Here is a 15,731-nt window from a genome sequence, read left to right on the forward strand (position 1 = left end):
AAGAAACTAAAAGAGAAGTATGTATATTTACATCTTTTTTTTTTCAAATAACAAGGCATATTATATATGGTACACTGCTTTCCCATTCTTTAAGTATTCTTCTTGATTTAATCTCTATGAAGATCAAAGTATATAGGCATTTTTCTCCTCCATCATTAACACAGTTTACTAGAGGCAGAGACACACACACACACACAGAGTCTGGCCAGGTTGGACTAACTGCATGGCCGCCACGCTGCTGCCACTGACAGCTGCTGGCTGGAAACATGAAACAGCATCACCACATCGACACATTCAATGATCAGGACCGTGGAGCCAACATGGCTGCCACTGAAAAAGTGCAAAGGCCAAACTCTTGTGTGTGGCTCTGCCTAAAACTTCAAACAGATAAAAAAAAAAAGAAAAAATAGACATTTTGTAGTTGAGTTAAAACACCAGAACAATAAAGACTCATGAATAACCTCTGGTATTGCAGCCATGGATTCCAGAGTTAAGTGTAAACCAGGTGATTGCAAAGAACAGAGAACAAGAACCAAAAACACTGAGATGACGTTTTTAACACAGCCTTGCTTTTTGCTTTACGTGAGCAGCTGAGACGACTGCTCACACACACACACAAGCACGCGCGCGTGCACGCGCACACACACTCCAGTTTGCTTCTGTAACATCTCCTGTAACAACAATAGCTTTAATCTATTCTTTTGGAAACTAAGCGAAAAGTGTCTTTTATAGATGTGAAAGCTAAAATGAATATAAATATCCACAGTTATTTCTTTTTCTTCCTTTTGCAACACACTTCTACGGTTTAAATTTTTATATTATGTGCAAGTTCTGTGCAATGTCAGATACCCTCCCAAATCTCCCCCACTGGCTTGTCGAACATCAAAACAAAATTTTTTCAGCTGAAATCACTTCACATTCATTGACTTCTTGAAAAACCATTTAAGTCACAAGATGGAATCAAAGGTAAGAACTCAATTTCCCAGCAGGCCGAGCTGCTGTCTGAACATTCCAGAGTCTGCGGGAAAAATGCTTGGGACATTAAGAACCAAAAAAAAACAACAACAAATAAACAAACAAACAAACGACTTCCCACTGCATTGGAACAGAAACACTCATGTTGCACTTCAAGTATTCACGGCCTGGAGTTTCTCGCCTACACTTTTAACAATGAGTGTCACTCAGGACGACACACATCGTGTCTTTTATCATTTCAACACCTTCTATCCATGTGTACGTTGTGTTGAAAAGCAATGAGATGTGTGCTGTCTGAAACTTTACTCATAAATGTGCAAAAAATGTTTAAAAAGTCACATGCTTGTTAAGAGGGTACTGACCCAGACTTAGCACAAGGCTTCAGCTTAAAGAGTACTTGTTGTTGTTTTTTTACACATTTAAGATCAAACAAAAAGACATACACATCCAGCCATGCATTAGAAAATACATCCCTGACCTATTAGGACAATAAAGAAAAAAGCTTGTGTGATTTGTACAGTTATACTTTGGTGTTCCACACATGCATATTGCTGTTGTCGCATGCAAACCTCCCTACCCCAAAGGTTTTTTTTTTAAGCTTCATGTTTGTCCTTAAACTGAAGTTGTGTGCCCATTTTTTAAAATCCAGACTATTTTACTGCCCTAGTGGTTACAGAAGCCAATGAAAACTCTGGCATCTGTACCTTCTCATCTTTTGTAACCGTCCAATCCCTGCTGTTTTTTGTTCCAGCGCCACAGACTGAGCAGGGTCAACCCGGAAAGTAAATACTCTCTCAATTCTGCTCTGGGACTGACTGAATGTACCTGAAATGATGGAAAGAATCTATTTTGTTAAAAAGTGAAAAAAAAAACAACCACCACATCATCAGTGAACTCTCCTCCCTAAAACCAAAAATATTTAAAATAAGCTTCTCTGCTAAATGCTTTAATATACACTAAAATAAAACATTCTTTCATTAGTAAATGAACTCACTGCAATTTTACATTTTGATTCCTTTCAATTTGAATGTTTGAGCTGATTGAGCTGAAAGGAAAACTGACCCAAATCCACAGCCTTTTACCCTCACAGATGCAGGGGGAAAAAACAGCCAGAACGGTTTGCACCCCCCACACACACACACGCTAATTAACAGAGGTCATTATTGTAATAAAATAAACGACACAATAAAATCTTAAATCTTTCATTTTGTCTAACTACAAGCTTGTTTTATAAGTCCTGCATGGTCAGCTATTGAAGCGTTCCAAAGATTATTTAACTTCATCACTTCAATCAACACCAGTCAGTACTAGCACGAGTTTTAATTTATACAACTTGCATGTTTCCTCTCAGTGTTTTTAATAAAATACTTCTGCGATAAGTCTCATTGCTGTGCATGAATTTTAACAGGGTCAAAGTAAAGTTAAACTTAACAGTTTTACTTCCTCATCCGCCATCATGCTGCTGCCGCTTGACCTCACGAAAATAGATGCGGCCATTTTGTTAAATTGGCGTTAGGGATGCAAAATGGAGCATCAGGGGCATGTCTTGTGATTTTTTGTAGTTTTTCAGGAGGCAAAGTTAGATTTTGTCTAGTTGACTATCTGAAGTTGTAGTTTTCAAGACTGGCAATTTCATTTAACTCAATCCGATTTTGGGATTAGCAGGGACACTAGAAAATATTGAACTCTGCCTCCATTGTCTTCTTTTAGATTAAGTTAAGACATGCATTTCTAAATTTCTAACAATGAAAACTTTATTCAAGTTTTAACATTTAAAAGGAAAGGTTGGACATATGGGGAACACTTATTTGCTTTCTTGCCGAGACTCAGATCAATATCACTCGCAGGTCTGTATGCTAAATATGAAGCTAGAGCCACAGGGTGTTTAGGTTAGCTTAGTGTAAAGACTGGATACAAAATCCACCAACGAGCACCTCTTTCTTTGTGCAGAACAAACGAGATACAATGTGTTCATTAGTGAGCTGTAGAGGCAGGTGGATTTTGTCACCGTTGAACAGACCAGGCCAGCCGTTTCCAATCAATCTTCTCATATAACTCGTAGCAACAAAGCACATTTCTCAAAATGTCTAGGCATTTTTTTTTCTCAATTGAAAACATTTCTCCAGTCCTCCCTTAATCTCGCTCCCCATTCCTCTCTCCTCTTCTAAACATCCATTCAGCATATAACACACAGATGTAACGAGCATCTAAAATACTTTTATCCGCCTCTCTCTACTGATTATATTAGGCCCAGTGCAGTGGAAGCTACCGAAAACAGGAGCACACATCCTCTATCGAGGCTCAAGTAACAAGCCTTAACCTGTCAACAACAGAGTGATTCATTTTTGTCTCTCTTAAATAATATATACTTCCTCAAAACATAATGTTTACTATACATTTTTTCTTCGAATATATCCAGGATCCATTCTAATATTCTTGTGTTGTGTCTGACAATTGCGTTACTGGATCCACCGGAACAGAGTAGTGTCAGGAAGCTCCGTCCTGCTGGTGTCCTAAGACGAATGAATCTGACACCCACAAAGTTTTAAAGAGGGATTTCAAACAACGCTTTTCTAACTGTATGCTATTTAACACTCTTTCAACACTGGCTCAGCTAATGTGCAGTTAGTGACAAACATTGTGCTAACAGAATTTCCTAAAAAACAACAAATAAAAAATAAACACGAAAGTAGAGAGAAAGAGAACAATTCTACATCTCTCCTCTCTTCTCTTCTGCTGTTTGGTTTGTCTCTTCTCTGCTCCTCTAACATGCAGCATGTAGGCTAGTCTGATTATTCAAAACAAACAGAAGTATCATTCTGGGCCCTCAAAAAATCATGAAAATAATTTTTGGGATTTTAATGCCCTGCATATTGCTTCTATCCTCTTTCTTTCCTGGAATTTAACTCTGGATATATGATTCTCACTATACGGGCAACTTTATGCTCATGCTCTTAAATATGTTTTCCACTTTGCCCTGGAGTGAAGGCTAAATTAAAGACTTAAGCACTCCTGCCATGTGGAGGAGGGCAGGGGAAAAAAACACTCGCAATCAATTTGGGGATTCAAGATCAATAATTTCCCCCAGGAACCAGGCTTCGAGCTCTCAGTTTCAGAAATGCTACTTCCAAAAAGTCTCTACAGTCTTAAAGCTACTGTCGCAGAGCGTTGTTGAGTCCCGCAAAGTTGAGGGTGTTGTTGGATTTATTTTGGTGAACACGATGCCTCTGCTGGAGACCAGCCAGGTCAGCAGACACACACACAGACACTCGTCCAGCTTCCTTATCACGAAGCAAAGATTCGATCAAGCCGATTTCACAGCGAGGAAGAACAATTTCAGCATTCTTGAATGATTGCAGCTTTGATGACTAATGTTCATCAACAGTGTTCATTATTTAGGTATTCATTTGTCCCCAGATGAAGACGTGTGTGTGTCCGTGTGAGAGTTTGTATGTATGTGTGCAAGTCCCCTGAAGTTTCCTGTCCAGGCAGCTGTTCAGTAGCACCTCCTAGAGGCCCTGAGAGACAGAGGAAATCTCTCTTTAAAACCATGACAAATTAATTTCTTAGAGACGACCGACATGGATCACTCAAATGTCCGGGAGGCCTAAGTGGAAGGAATTTCAGTGAAGACTGAAACAGAACTGGGACCAGAATGCTTTTTTTGTAAGGTAACTTGGTCTGGTGTAACACTGGTCCCACATCAGACTGAGTTGTTTTCTTCAGCAAATCAAACGGAAAAGGCCTGTCAAAGCAAAAACAGACACCAAGAGTGGACCGAAATAACTCCAGCCGCCCTCCTCTGTCTTCCTAATGTCTTTTTGTAAACTCCAGCAGGCCATGAGGTCAGCGGCACATCCATCAGCAATAATTTAAAAAAGGGAATTTAGTTGTTTCCACAGCAAAGTCAACCGTCGACGTAGCCAGCCAATCACAGGGCAGACTCATTCTCCATGTGACAGGAAGTGGTGGTGGTAGTGGCCTTGCCCTTCTTGTTGAGTTTCAAGAAGCTGGGTTTCTCTATTGCTACGGTAACAGCCACTTCATTACTGTTGGGATTTTCCAGCGTTGTCAAGGCCCGTTTCTCCGAAGCTTTGGCTGAGTCCACGTCCCTGTCAATTATACATAAAATCACAATTGTTAGGTTCTATTTTGTGCTTAGGTGCTGGTAGTAGGATTTTCTTACCTTCCAGGCCAGGCTAGCCCCCCATTTCCAGTCTTTATGCTAAGCTAGGATAACCAGCTGTAGGCTGTATGTTTGCCAAACAGACATAAAAAACCGGTTTCCTCATCTAGTTCTCGGCAAGAAAGGGATACATGCATTTGATGACAGCATACGACTAAGACCAGTGGGTTTTCTCACCGGTTGTGGGGCGGGTAAATGACCAGGAAGCAGGCGGTGAGGAATCCGAGGAGGGAGCCCCCAGAGGCCACCATGGGAATGACACGGACACTGCCAACAGCTTCCACTACAGCACCCAGAGCTGAGGCCACCAATATCTGACTGATGTAAACCTGCAAAATTACAAATGTTTATATAACAACACATTCTTTTTAGTGTGCTGTAGCATACATTTAACACTATACCACAAAGATTTCAATATGAACACTCACCTGGCAGGATAAGATGGCACAGTCGATGCCAAAACCTCTCCGGGAGTTACCAGGACTGTGCTCGATGTACTGCAGGAGGCAGAGGAAGTTACAGTTACTGAGTGCCAGTGAAAGCACAAATTTTTAATACAGTAAAGCAGAATTTTGCAACAGGAATACTGCATTTCTTTTAAGCGTAGCTAATCCTGATTCACTTTTTAAACTGATCTCTAACTTGAAAAACTGCCAAATTATGTAATGTAAGTATAAAGTTGCAATAATTCATCTTTAGCTTCCTACCAATTTCAAAAAAGAAACAATAAAACGAGTAAGTAAAAGTAATGTTAAAAAAGGATATGGTATTATTTCCACATTTTTTTTTTACAAATCCCAAGAAAAGATTAAAACAACATTTTGTTAGTCTGTCACATAATATGTAGCACCCTTTGGTTCCTACTGAAGATGTAACCCAAGTCACAAAACAATTAGGTTTAAAAAAGAAAACTAATCTTTCTACATCAGCTGGGCAGCATAGTTTTTTAGATAATGTTTCACAAACAGGAGTAAATAATGCATTTGATATCAAATTTTTCATCTGTAGTCCCTAGGCAGGTTAATGTTACATATCAAAAGAAACAAATGGAAGGAAGTGATATGATATGTCTGTACCTCTTTCATTTCGTGATACTGTCCCAGCAGAGCATAAGGACAGTAGGAAATACTCATGGAGATGATGCCCATGGTGCTGATCATCACCATGGCAACATACACATTAGGGAAGACTGCCATGACAGCAGTTCCTATAGCGGGATAATAAGAAAAAAAAAAATCCAGAGTTACATTTGAAATGTACCATTTATTTTGTTCTTTTACTGTACTCGGGTTCTTACCTATGGAAAATCCAAGCGTTCCCAGGATGTAGATGACCTTAATGCTCAGGTCAAAGTTGTCGAGGTACTTCTGAAGGATAGCTGGAAGAGGTAGATAAGATGATTGGTTAGTCCTGGGTTTAATGGTGACATGTGTTATTCTTCCAAAAAGTTGTTTTCTTGAAGTCACTTTGCAACCGAGTACGGAGGTGTGTACACATTACATTGAGAATGGTTGTTTACGATGTGAGCAAATGTGTTACCTGAGCATGTAGCAGCAGTCATGGCATATATGACCAGTCCCCAACACCCCATCTGAACTCCTCTATGATAATCAGCCAACAATGTAGAGTTAGCAGGAGCCTGAGAGAGAGAGAGGGGAAAAAAGGGTTTAGTTTTTAACTGCACTGTGGATTAACCAAGGCGAGTTTAGTTTAGGGTTGAACAGTCTGACAAAAAAAGGGTGGTCTAGAAGGCTAGACAGGCCTTGAGTGATTCTGACCACGTTCTGAGTCAGGAATTATGTTTAATGCCCTCAGGACGGCACTACCTCGCCCCCCTTAAGTAAAACTAACCAATATGGAAATTATTTTATTCGTTCTGCCATCAGGCTTCAAAATGGTGCTGACGGCGGCAACTAGACATTGGCCAGGCTTTGTAAACCTGGGAATCATTGTATATTTATTTATTTATCTATTTAACTTGAATCATGGTCCCTGCTTGGTCTATGCATGGCAACCTGTGTATTTGCTCCTTTGCTCTGGGGCCCAAATGCTGATATGTTGTAACCTAACTGACAGGGTGTCTGAATGTTTGGTTGACTGTGTTCGTCTTTGTTTTTGTTTTATACGACTGGTTGACTGAAACTGATTTGCCACGCGGGGATAAATAAAGTTGGTTGAATTGAATTGAACTGATATGACGAGACAGAATATCAGATTTAGAAACAAAGCCAAAGAATGAAAATGAGACTCCTGCAAAAGCTAAGATTTAGCAGTGATGTCTTTCTAACAAATACTCAAACTGGGTTTTGATTAGATTTATTTGTTTGTTTTCATTTTGGAGTTTTTTCTATTACTTTAGATAATATACTGTAATATGTAATGCACCAGAAAACAAGCTTTCAGGTCAAATAATAATTAATCTCATTGTTCTCTTTCTGAATTGTCACATTTGCATTTTGTTTTGGACAAGCCATTATGCCATTAAATTAAATTAACTAAAGTGGAGAGTAGGGCTATATCTATATATCTGTCTGTGTTGTTTTTAGCTGCTGATTCTCGTACAGTGGGATCTCCATGGAAGATGACTTGTCCCATGAAGTCCGTGAAGAAGACAGCCTCAGCAATGATGGAGAACCAGGTGAGCAGGTGGCAGGCGCACAGTCGCAGCAGCTCCGGAGGCATCTTCAGCATGGAGAGCCACAGTAGCCGCACTGTGGTCTCGACCTAAAGAGAGAAGACGAGGTCAGGCGACATCCTACCAAAAAGAGACACTCACACAACACATTGGACAGAAACCTTGAAAATGTATGTTACATGTGCATTTGACCGGTAAATCTTCCATGCACTCCTCACCTCTCCCTCTTCGCTCTCTGTATCTCCGCTGGAAGAGTTTGTGTTTCCGCTGCGGTGTCTGGTTCTCTGTCTACTCCTCCTCCTGTGCCTGGCCTCCACCTCATACAGGTCGTTCATGCTGCGAGACGGCTTGATGAGTAAAGCGGCATTGGCCCGGCGGTAGCGGTAGCGGTGGCTCCCCACTCGACCGTAGTAGGAGAAAGTGCAGGATGGCTGGCGATAAAAGATGTGACGGTGACGTGACTGCCGCATGGGGGCTCCAGTACTGGCAGCTGGAATAGGAGACAGATAACAGATTAACATTAAGAGACTGTTTATTATTATTCTTTAAAGGTTCAGAAACCATAGAGATAATACGCATACGGTAAGACATCTCAGAACATAAAATATATCTTACTAAACTGATTTATTTCAGTTTCTAAATATTTCCCTCAAATAAACATTTCAAAAGGAAGAGTTTGATATTTTGGAAAATAGGCTCACTTTCTTTCAGAGAGTCAGATGAGAAGATTGATATCACTCTCATATCTGATCTCGTATCAGCGAAGAAATAGTCTAGCATATAATGTCCTCATGAAATATGTGTTGTTGTTTTTACACTTTTTTGTTTTTTGTAAGCATTAAACAAGATATAATGTATTAATAAGTGAGATGTAGAGGTGCTGGTAGACTTTTATTTGTTAATGTTTTACAGTCTTCATGCTAAGCTAAGCAAACCAGCTACTTGCTGCAGCATTACATTACAAATTAATTAGTATAATTAAACATTCAAAATTCCCAAAATGCGGGACTATTCCTTAAATATTATTATAACGCATTGCAGTAATCAGTAAGATTCCATACAAATGTTTTAATACAAAGTCATAAATATTTATAAAATAATTCACTACAATTTCTTCATTTTTATATTTTTATTAAATCTAGAATTGTACAGAGTTAAATAAACCAACCTTTGACCATTCCAACACGATGTGCCTGTCCTTTAGAGCTCAGCCTGTTAGTGTTAACTCCGTCAGCATTAGTAACACCAGCTAACAGCCGCCCGGTCAGTGTCCGCTGCTCATTGAGTTGGTTGTTCAGTAATGCCTCCTGACCGTCGTCATTTTCCATTTCCTGTAAGAAAGCCGAGAGGCGGCAAATCTTGGGGTTGGGATCTTGTGTTTGGTGGTGGTTGGCTTGGTGGCGGAGCAGGTCCTGACTTCCTGCACTGCTGCTGCGTCTGATGTTGCCGAATCGGGGAGGCGGAGTGCTGCGATTGGGGTTAAGAAAGGAACCAGTTGTAGGAGGCGAGCTGTGATAGGGTGAGAGGCGGTCAGCAAAGATGGACGGCTCTAGGTGGCACAGGAAAAAGGCATCATGGTCCAGGTGGTCGAGAGTGGCGTCTGCCATGGCAAGAACACTGTCACTTTTACCTGAAGACAGATGAGGAGAGAGCTGATTAGATTTAGACGTAATTTTCGGTTTAATTTAATACTGTCCTTAACGTGATTTGTTATTACTATGATTTAATTTGTCCCAGTATTGTTTTCATAATTTCACAATTGTTTCCAGTGAAAGCTCAGAGGACAACTACTACTTTGTTTTATGTAGTGATGGGTGGGATTAAAAACCTGCAGACTTGGCACATGGTTGAGAACCACTGAGGAGCTTCAGTGCTCTCCTGAAGTCTTAAAAGAACAGGAACAAGAGATATTCCCATCCCACAAATTATAAAGGGAAAAACATTTTTATTCAGATTCAGAAAAAGAGGCAAGAGTCTGTGAACCTACTTCTCACAAGCTCCACCTCTAGGAAGTCCATGTCCATATCCCCACACTCTGACTGGTCATCTCCATAGGGGTCATACAGGTCGTAGCTGTCCATCGTTTCATTCTCTCCAATCAATTCCAGTTTGGGGGCGAGTCCACTCCTGCCATTGGCTGACGGTTGCAGGTTGGTGCGATCTGGACTCTCCTGGTGAAAGGACAGAGAGAGGATGTCATGGAAAACTGAAGTCATAGGTTGTTTTTTTTGTTACTAAAATTGAATTGTACCTGTACCTGGACCAGCCTGTCATGTTGGGGCGAGTACTGCTGCTCCTCGATGCTGAAGAGATGTAAAACCACAGAGACAGAGAAGAGTATGGCCGCGAAGACGAACAGGATCTGCTCCTGGGACTTGAAGATTGCTCCAAGGAAGGTGTGTGTCCAGTCTAAACCTCCGAGAGCGTAGCCGACCGCACCCCCAAGACCTGCGCACGCAGACAAATCGACAAGTTAACAAAAGAGACGTGAAAAGGACTATGAATTGTCTCCTTGTCTCTGTTAGTGCCTATTCATGTCAAATTTGTGCCCTTTCAACTAAGTGAAGTCATTATTGGCAGACCACAAAGTATATTTCTGTGCATTCAACCTTTTACTGCAGTATTAAAATCCTGTGAAAGTCATACACGTGTGTGATGTCAGCGGTACCTGCTGATGCGGCGTGGATGTTGAGAGCCATGTCTTGCTCCTCTGTGTCTGCCACGTCTAGCAGGTACGCTCTGATTGGTCCTTCTGTTGCATCTGCACAAAAGTCCAAGACCACCACCCCCAGCACAGTAAGAACAATTCCTATTGGTTGTTTCCCCTTCTCGTCGCCCATGGACAGACCTAACGGAGAAAGACATGAATGGACAAACGGTTTTAATTATGAAATGTGTGTGTTTGTTAGTATACATCAAACACACATCAAGAGAAGTGGATAAAATAAGGCAGACCCCATGTGATGGATAATTGATTTATATACACACACACACACACACACACACACACACACACACACACACACACACGTTTCATCCGATATATAAATGTCAGTTCATCCAAAATCCAAATTAACTTCCCGACAGTTTTTTTTCCCTCAGTTTTCTCAGATTTTTATTTGCCACCAGAGGAAGGATAACAGAGAATATGGTATTTTTTATATGGGTGTATCAGGCCTTTATATGGTCTAGGGACCAAATTAAATCATTTCTAATGTATGCACGTCTTGAAGTGTGTTTCACCAAGAAATATCAAGTTACAATACCAGAACATGTCCAAAAAAAATACATAAAATCATTTTTTAAAAGGAAGTATAATCACTACATCCACACACAAACATCTGGAGTTGTTACGCTGATCACTGATATAATCCCGGTCAGAGCTGCACATGTGATCAATAACTAGTTACCGAGTTACAACAGCTGTATAACACAAACAAAGACTTACACAAACGGGTCACTGCACATTTCCCACAATGCTTTGATGCATGATGTGTGACCTTGTGTGTCTCATTATATTTGTGACCCAGTCCTCCCCCCCGAGCTGCTCTGTGTGTTCTTGTCTGAGAATTTTTATGAATGTATGAAAGCAACACAGAGTGACATGAGAAATCTTTATTAACCTGTATATAAGTGTGTCTGTTAGTGCGATTGTGTGTGTGGGTGAGTAAGTGAGAGCGACAGAGACAGAGAGAGATATCACAGGCAGTGTGACGCAGCATGACTTTACAAACTGAAATCCATTAATGATGGGAAAACAAATGTTCATAGAAGGAACAGCAGAATGTGGTGTGTGTGTGTGTGTGTGTGTGTGTGTGTGTGTGTGTGTGTGTGTGTGTGTGTGTGTGTGTGTGTGGGATAAAGGAGCGGCGCTACTCACTAGCCAGACAGGCTGACAGGAAGTGAATTGTGATTGGTGGAAAGGGGGAAGCAAACAGGAAGCATTTCCCTGTGAACTGCCTGCTCCTGTGTTCCCATGTCAACATGGGCAACACGCGCGCACACACACACACACACACACACACACACAATTATACAGGTTACTACAGTTTTCCCACGTCACCCTGTGTTGTTCATACACATTCATATATATACACACACAACCAAGGAAACGTACACTTTCTCTCTCTTATTCTCTCATTTCTCTCACACAGATACGGGTCACCTGCCTTTTCCCACGTCAACCGTACCACTGGCAAGGTGCTCACACACACACACACACACACACACACACACACACACTCCCTGGTGCCCTAAATCGACCTGAATGCCAACCTCCCTGTAGAAGAATGGAACAGAATAGAATTGAATAGAAGTGAATATAATCTGCTGACAGAAACCGTTCACACAGCTCTCGCTCTCGTTCTTGTTATTTATAACTCCTTTGGCAATTCATTTCACTTTGTTCTATTTAGAGACATTTAAAAAGGCCAAGTCAGGTATTGTTGCACTGTACATTTGCCACCCATTTGATCCACATCTGAATATGGAACAAATCCAATATGTACACTATGTTTTTATTATGTGGGCAACCGATAACATTACCCTTGCTATTGCAAAAAATGTGAAGAGGACATAGATTGATCAATATATTCTCCCACTGTCAATATAATATTTAATAGAAGAACTACAGTATACAACATTATTATACTTTCCATGTTTATTCATTCTGCTCCTCATTATAAGACATAATTATCTTCTAAAACGTAATAATAGAAACAATCAAGATACTACATCAGCATCTCTTTCAGACCACATGGCCTCTGATAATTCAGCACGAGTGCCATACACCAATCATCAATAATAACGGAAACTCTATTAAAGTGACATGTGGTCGACTTTCCTTTGCCTTTGTGACTTGACACACAAGACACAACTGCACAAAGGAGACGAAATTTTTGCCACCAACACTTTGGAATTAGATTAGTAGGAGCAGAATGAATTCAAACTACATAAAAGTGGTCTTTCATTCTGCAGCCTTTCACATGCATTTTCTTTCTATGCATATTTAAGGCTGCCAGCAGTGGGCAGACCACAGGCAACGTTGCACCGTGCTTTGTTTGTAATGTACTGAAAAGATTAGCTGATCAATCTCACTGGTTTCAGTTTTTCAAAAGGTGAAGATTTAACAGCTCTTCTCTGTTTTGCATAATTGTTAACTGAGTAGTTTTGGACCGCTGGTTGGACAAAATTATCATTAGTTGAACGCATTGCATTTTGAAATGACAGTAATTGAATAAAGACCATTATATAACAAATATAAAAGGCTCTTTAAGCCTTTAAAGGGCAACTCCACTTATTTTACACATCAAAGTCTGTCATCAGGTCTTGGGGATTACTACTGCATACAAATGGTCAAAAGTAGAGATCATGTGTGTACAAGAAGGATGTGATGATAAAGGTGAGGTCTAAAAATAGCTGCTGTCCGCAACACCAGTTGGCATAAACATCTGCTCGTCAGCATCTGTAAATTCAGCGATGCACAGATTGCACAAACCCTGCTGTCACCTTTGTGTGTGTGTATGTGTGTTGCATGTTTATAGGAGGACATGGTTAATGACATCACAACAGGAACTAAGCGGATACAGCTGATTAGCAGAGAGATCAATATCTGTGTGGCATGACTGAGAGCTGATCGTGTATATGTCCTTGGAGTGACATTTGGATGATGTTGACATTTGGATGATGTAACAAGCTGAGGGTCAGACTGAGGGTAACATCTATCTCTGTACAAGGACACAACTCTCAGCGGGTGAAGACTTTTGCAAACGACGCTCCACTGATTCTAGGAAGGAAGCAGTCCTGTTCTTTTATTTCCTCTGTGGCACAAGCACATTCTGGGTAAAACCACATGTTCACATTGTCAGAGGCCGGGATAGTCTCAGGTGTTTTAGATAACAGCGTTCAGCAGATGGCACAAAATAAACTTCTGTATTTTTAGGGTAACATGTAAAACAGCAGCATGGTAGGAAACACAGAGTTGACATGGTTCACAGTCTCGATTGCTTTTTGTTTCTGTTCACCATAAAGCTATTTTGTGACTGTTTATTCAATTAATAAACTGCCTGTAACTCCTATAGGGCACAAAATAAGCATGATAGTTTATGTTCTGCAGTATGCCAGAGGTGCCTTGGCAGTTGTTTTCATTTATTGGCAGTGAACCTATAATGGATCCAAAGCTTCAGCATCTTATAAAACAGCAAGTGCTTCTTTATGTCATTTATGTTCAATATATTTCAGCCTCGTATCAATGGGCCAGAGAGCAGAAATAACCTTATGATTAAGAAGATAACACAAACTTTACACTGTAAACAAAATACTGTATATATTTCAGGGTTTTTTTTGGTGCCCTTGTAGACATATTTAATGATTTGCACAAGTGTGATTTATAAAATCAACTGTGATAAAGTAGTAGCTGACATTTAGCCCTTATCAAAAAAAAAAAAGAATTAAAAAAAAGGGAAACAGCCGCCTGGTTGTGTACAGAAACAGATAGTAAAAACATCTGACGATTCAGAAGTACAAATACATCAAAGGAGATCTCTCATCCTTCCTGACACACACCTGATGCACATCCTTTAATACTTTAATTTTTAAGTTTACTGTGTTATACAGAATATAATAAATATTGAATAACACACACTCACCTATCAGCGATCCATTCAGAAACAGCGCCACTCCTATCAGTGTTCCTATACAGAGAGCCAGGATGAACGGCCTCCTCCTGCCCCACCGCAGAGTGCAGCGGTCGCTGGCCGAGCCGATCAGAGGAGTGAACATGAGGCCGAGGACTGGACTGAGGAACCATGTCAGACTGTAGTACTGCTCTGGAAGACCTGCACACACAAACAGACAGACACATACAGAGTTATAGACAGAGATGTAGACAGGTAGACGGAAATGCAGAAGGATAAACTAAAAACTGCGATTTGACCATGACGTTTTTCTGTGCAAGTAACACCTAACTTAAGGACTGACGGACATGCTTTTTTTCAGAAATCAGCCTTTAAGATAAAAATATGGGTATGCATTTAATTAATGTATCAGCAAAACTGCAATCAAGTGACTTTGTTCTCTGACTTAAAATTTAAAAATAATAAATATAAAAATATATTTTATCATATTGTTTTTAATAGTCAATTTTATATGAGAAGAAAACTTAATTTTCAGTGAATTGCTACATACACTCACCTAAAGGATTATTAGGAACACCATACTAATACTGTGTTTGACCCCCTTTCGCCTTCAGAACTGCCTTAATTCTACGTGGCATTGATTCAACAAGGTGCTGAAAGCATTCTTTAGAAATGTTGGCCCATATTCATAGGATAGCATCTTGCAGTTGATGGAGATTTGTGGGATGCACATCCAGGGCACGAAGCTCCCGTTCCACCACATCCCAAAGATGCTCTATTGGGTTGAGATCTGGTGACTGTGGGGGCCATTTTAGTACAGTGAACTCATTGTCACGTTCAAGAAACCAATTTGAAATGATTCGAGCTTTGTGACATGGTGCATTATCCTGCTGGAAGTAGCCATCAGAGGATGGGTACATGGTGGCCATAAAGGGATGGACATGGTCAGAAACAATGCTCAGGTAGGCCGTGGCATTTAAACGATGCCCAATTGGCACTAAGGGGCCTAAAGTGTGCCAAGAAAACATCCCCCACACCATTACACCACCACCACCAGCCTGCACAGTGGTAACAAGACATGATGGATCCATGTTCTCATTTTGTTTACGCCAAATTCTGACCTACCATCTGAATGTCTCAACAGAAATCGAGACTCATCAGACCAGGCAACATTTTTCCAGTCTTCAACTGTCCAATTTTGGTGAGCTCTTGCAAATTGTTGCCTCTTTTTCCTATTTGTAGTGGAGATGAGTGGTACCCGGTGGGGTCTTCTGCTGTTGTAGCCCATCCGCCTCAAGGT

The 15,731-nt window shown here is 40.6% G+C and overlaps 1 protein-coding gene across 2 annotated transcripts in view; it reads right to left on the bottom strand.

The window, feature by feature from the left end:
* Positions 1-1,832: 1,832 nt before the first annotated feature.
* Positions 1,833-15,731, bottom strand: part of LOC123976277 (solute carrier family 45 member 4) — a 53,872-nt gene continuing 39,973 nt past the window's right edge. For both annotated transcript variants that reach the window (XM_046058283.1, XM_046058284.1), the window contains 13 exons: positions 14,444-14,632; positions 10,465-10,644; positions 10,054-10,244; positions 9,784-9,967; positions 8,965-9,426; positions 8,015-8,286; positions 7,724-7,885; positions 6,701-6,800; positions 6,459-6,539; positions 6,238-6,368; positions 5,590-5,658; positions 5,339-5,490; positions 1,833-5,087 (listed from right to left, as the gene is read on the bottom strand). In XM_046058283.1, the coding sequence (XP_045914239.1) occupies positions 4,907-5,087; positions 5,339-5,490; positions 5,590-5,658; positions 6,238-6,368; positions 6,459-6,539; positions 6,701-6,800; positions 7,724-7,885; positions 8,015-8,286; positions 8,965-9,426; positions 9,784-9,967; positions 10,054-10,244; positions 10,465-10,644; positions 14,444-14,632 (2,354 nt within the window). In that variant the 3' untranslated portion in view covers positions 1,833-4,906. The remainder of the gene's footprint in view (positions 5,088-5,338; positions 5,491-5,589; positions 5,659-6,237; positions 6,369-6,458; positions 6,540-6,700; positions 6,801-7,723; positions 7,886-8,014; positions 8,287-8,964; positions 9,427-9,783; positions 9,968-10,053; positions 10,245-10,464; positions 10,645-14,443; positions 14,633-15,731) is intronic.

The sequence above is a fragment of the Micropterus dolomieu genome, linkage group LG09, assembly GCF_021292245.1.
Source record: "Micropterus dolomieu isolate WLL.071019.BEF.003 ecotype Adirondacks linkage group LG09, ASM2129224v1, whole genome shotgun sequence".
In the NCBI taxonomy this organism is placed as follows: Eukaryota; Metazoa; Chordata; class Actinopteri; order Centrarchiformes; family Centrarchidae; genus Micropterus; species Micropterus dolomieu.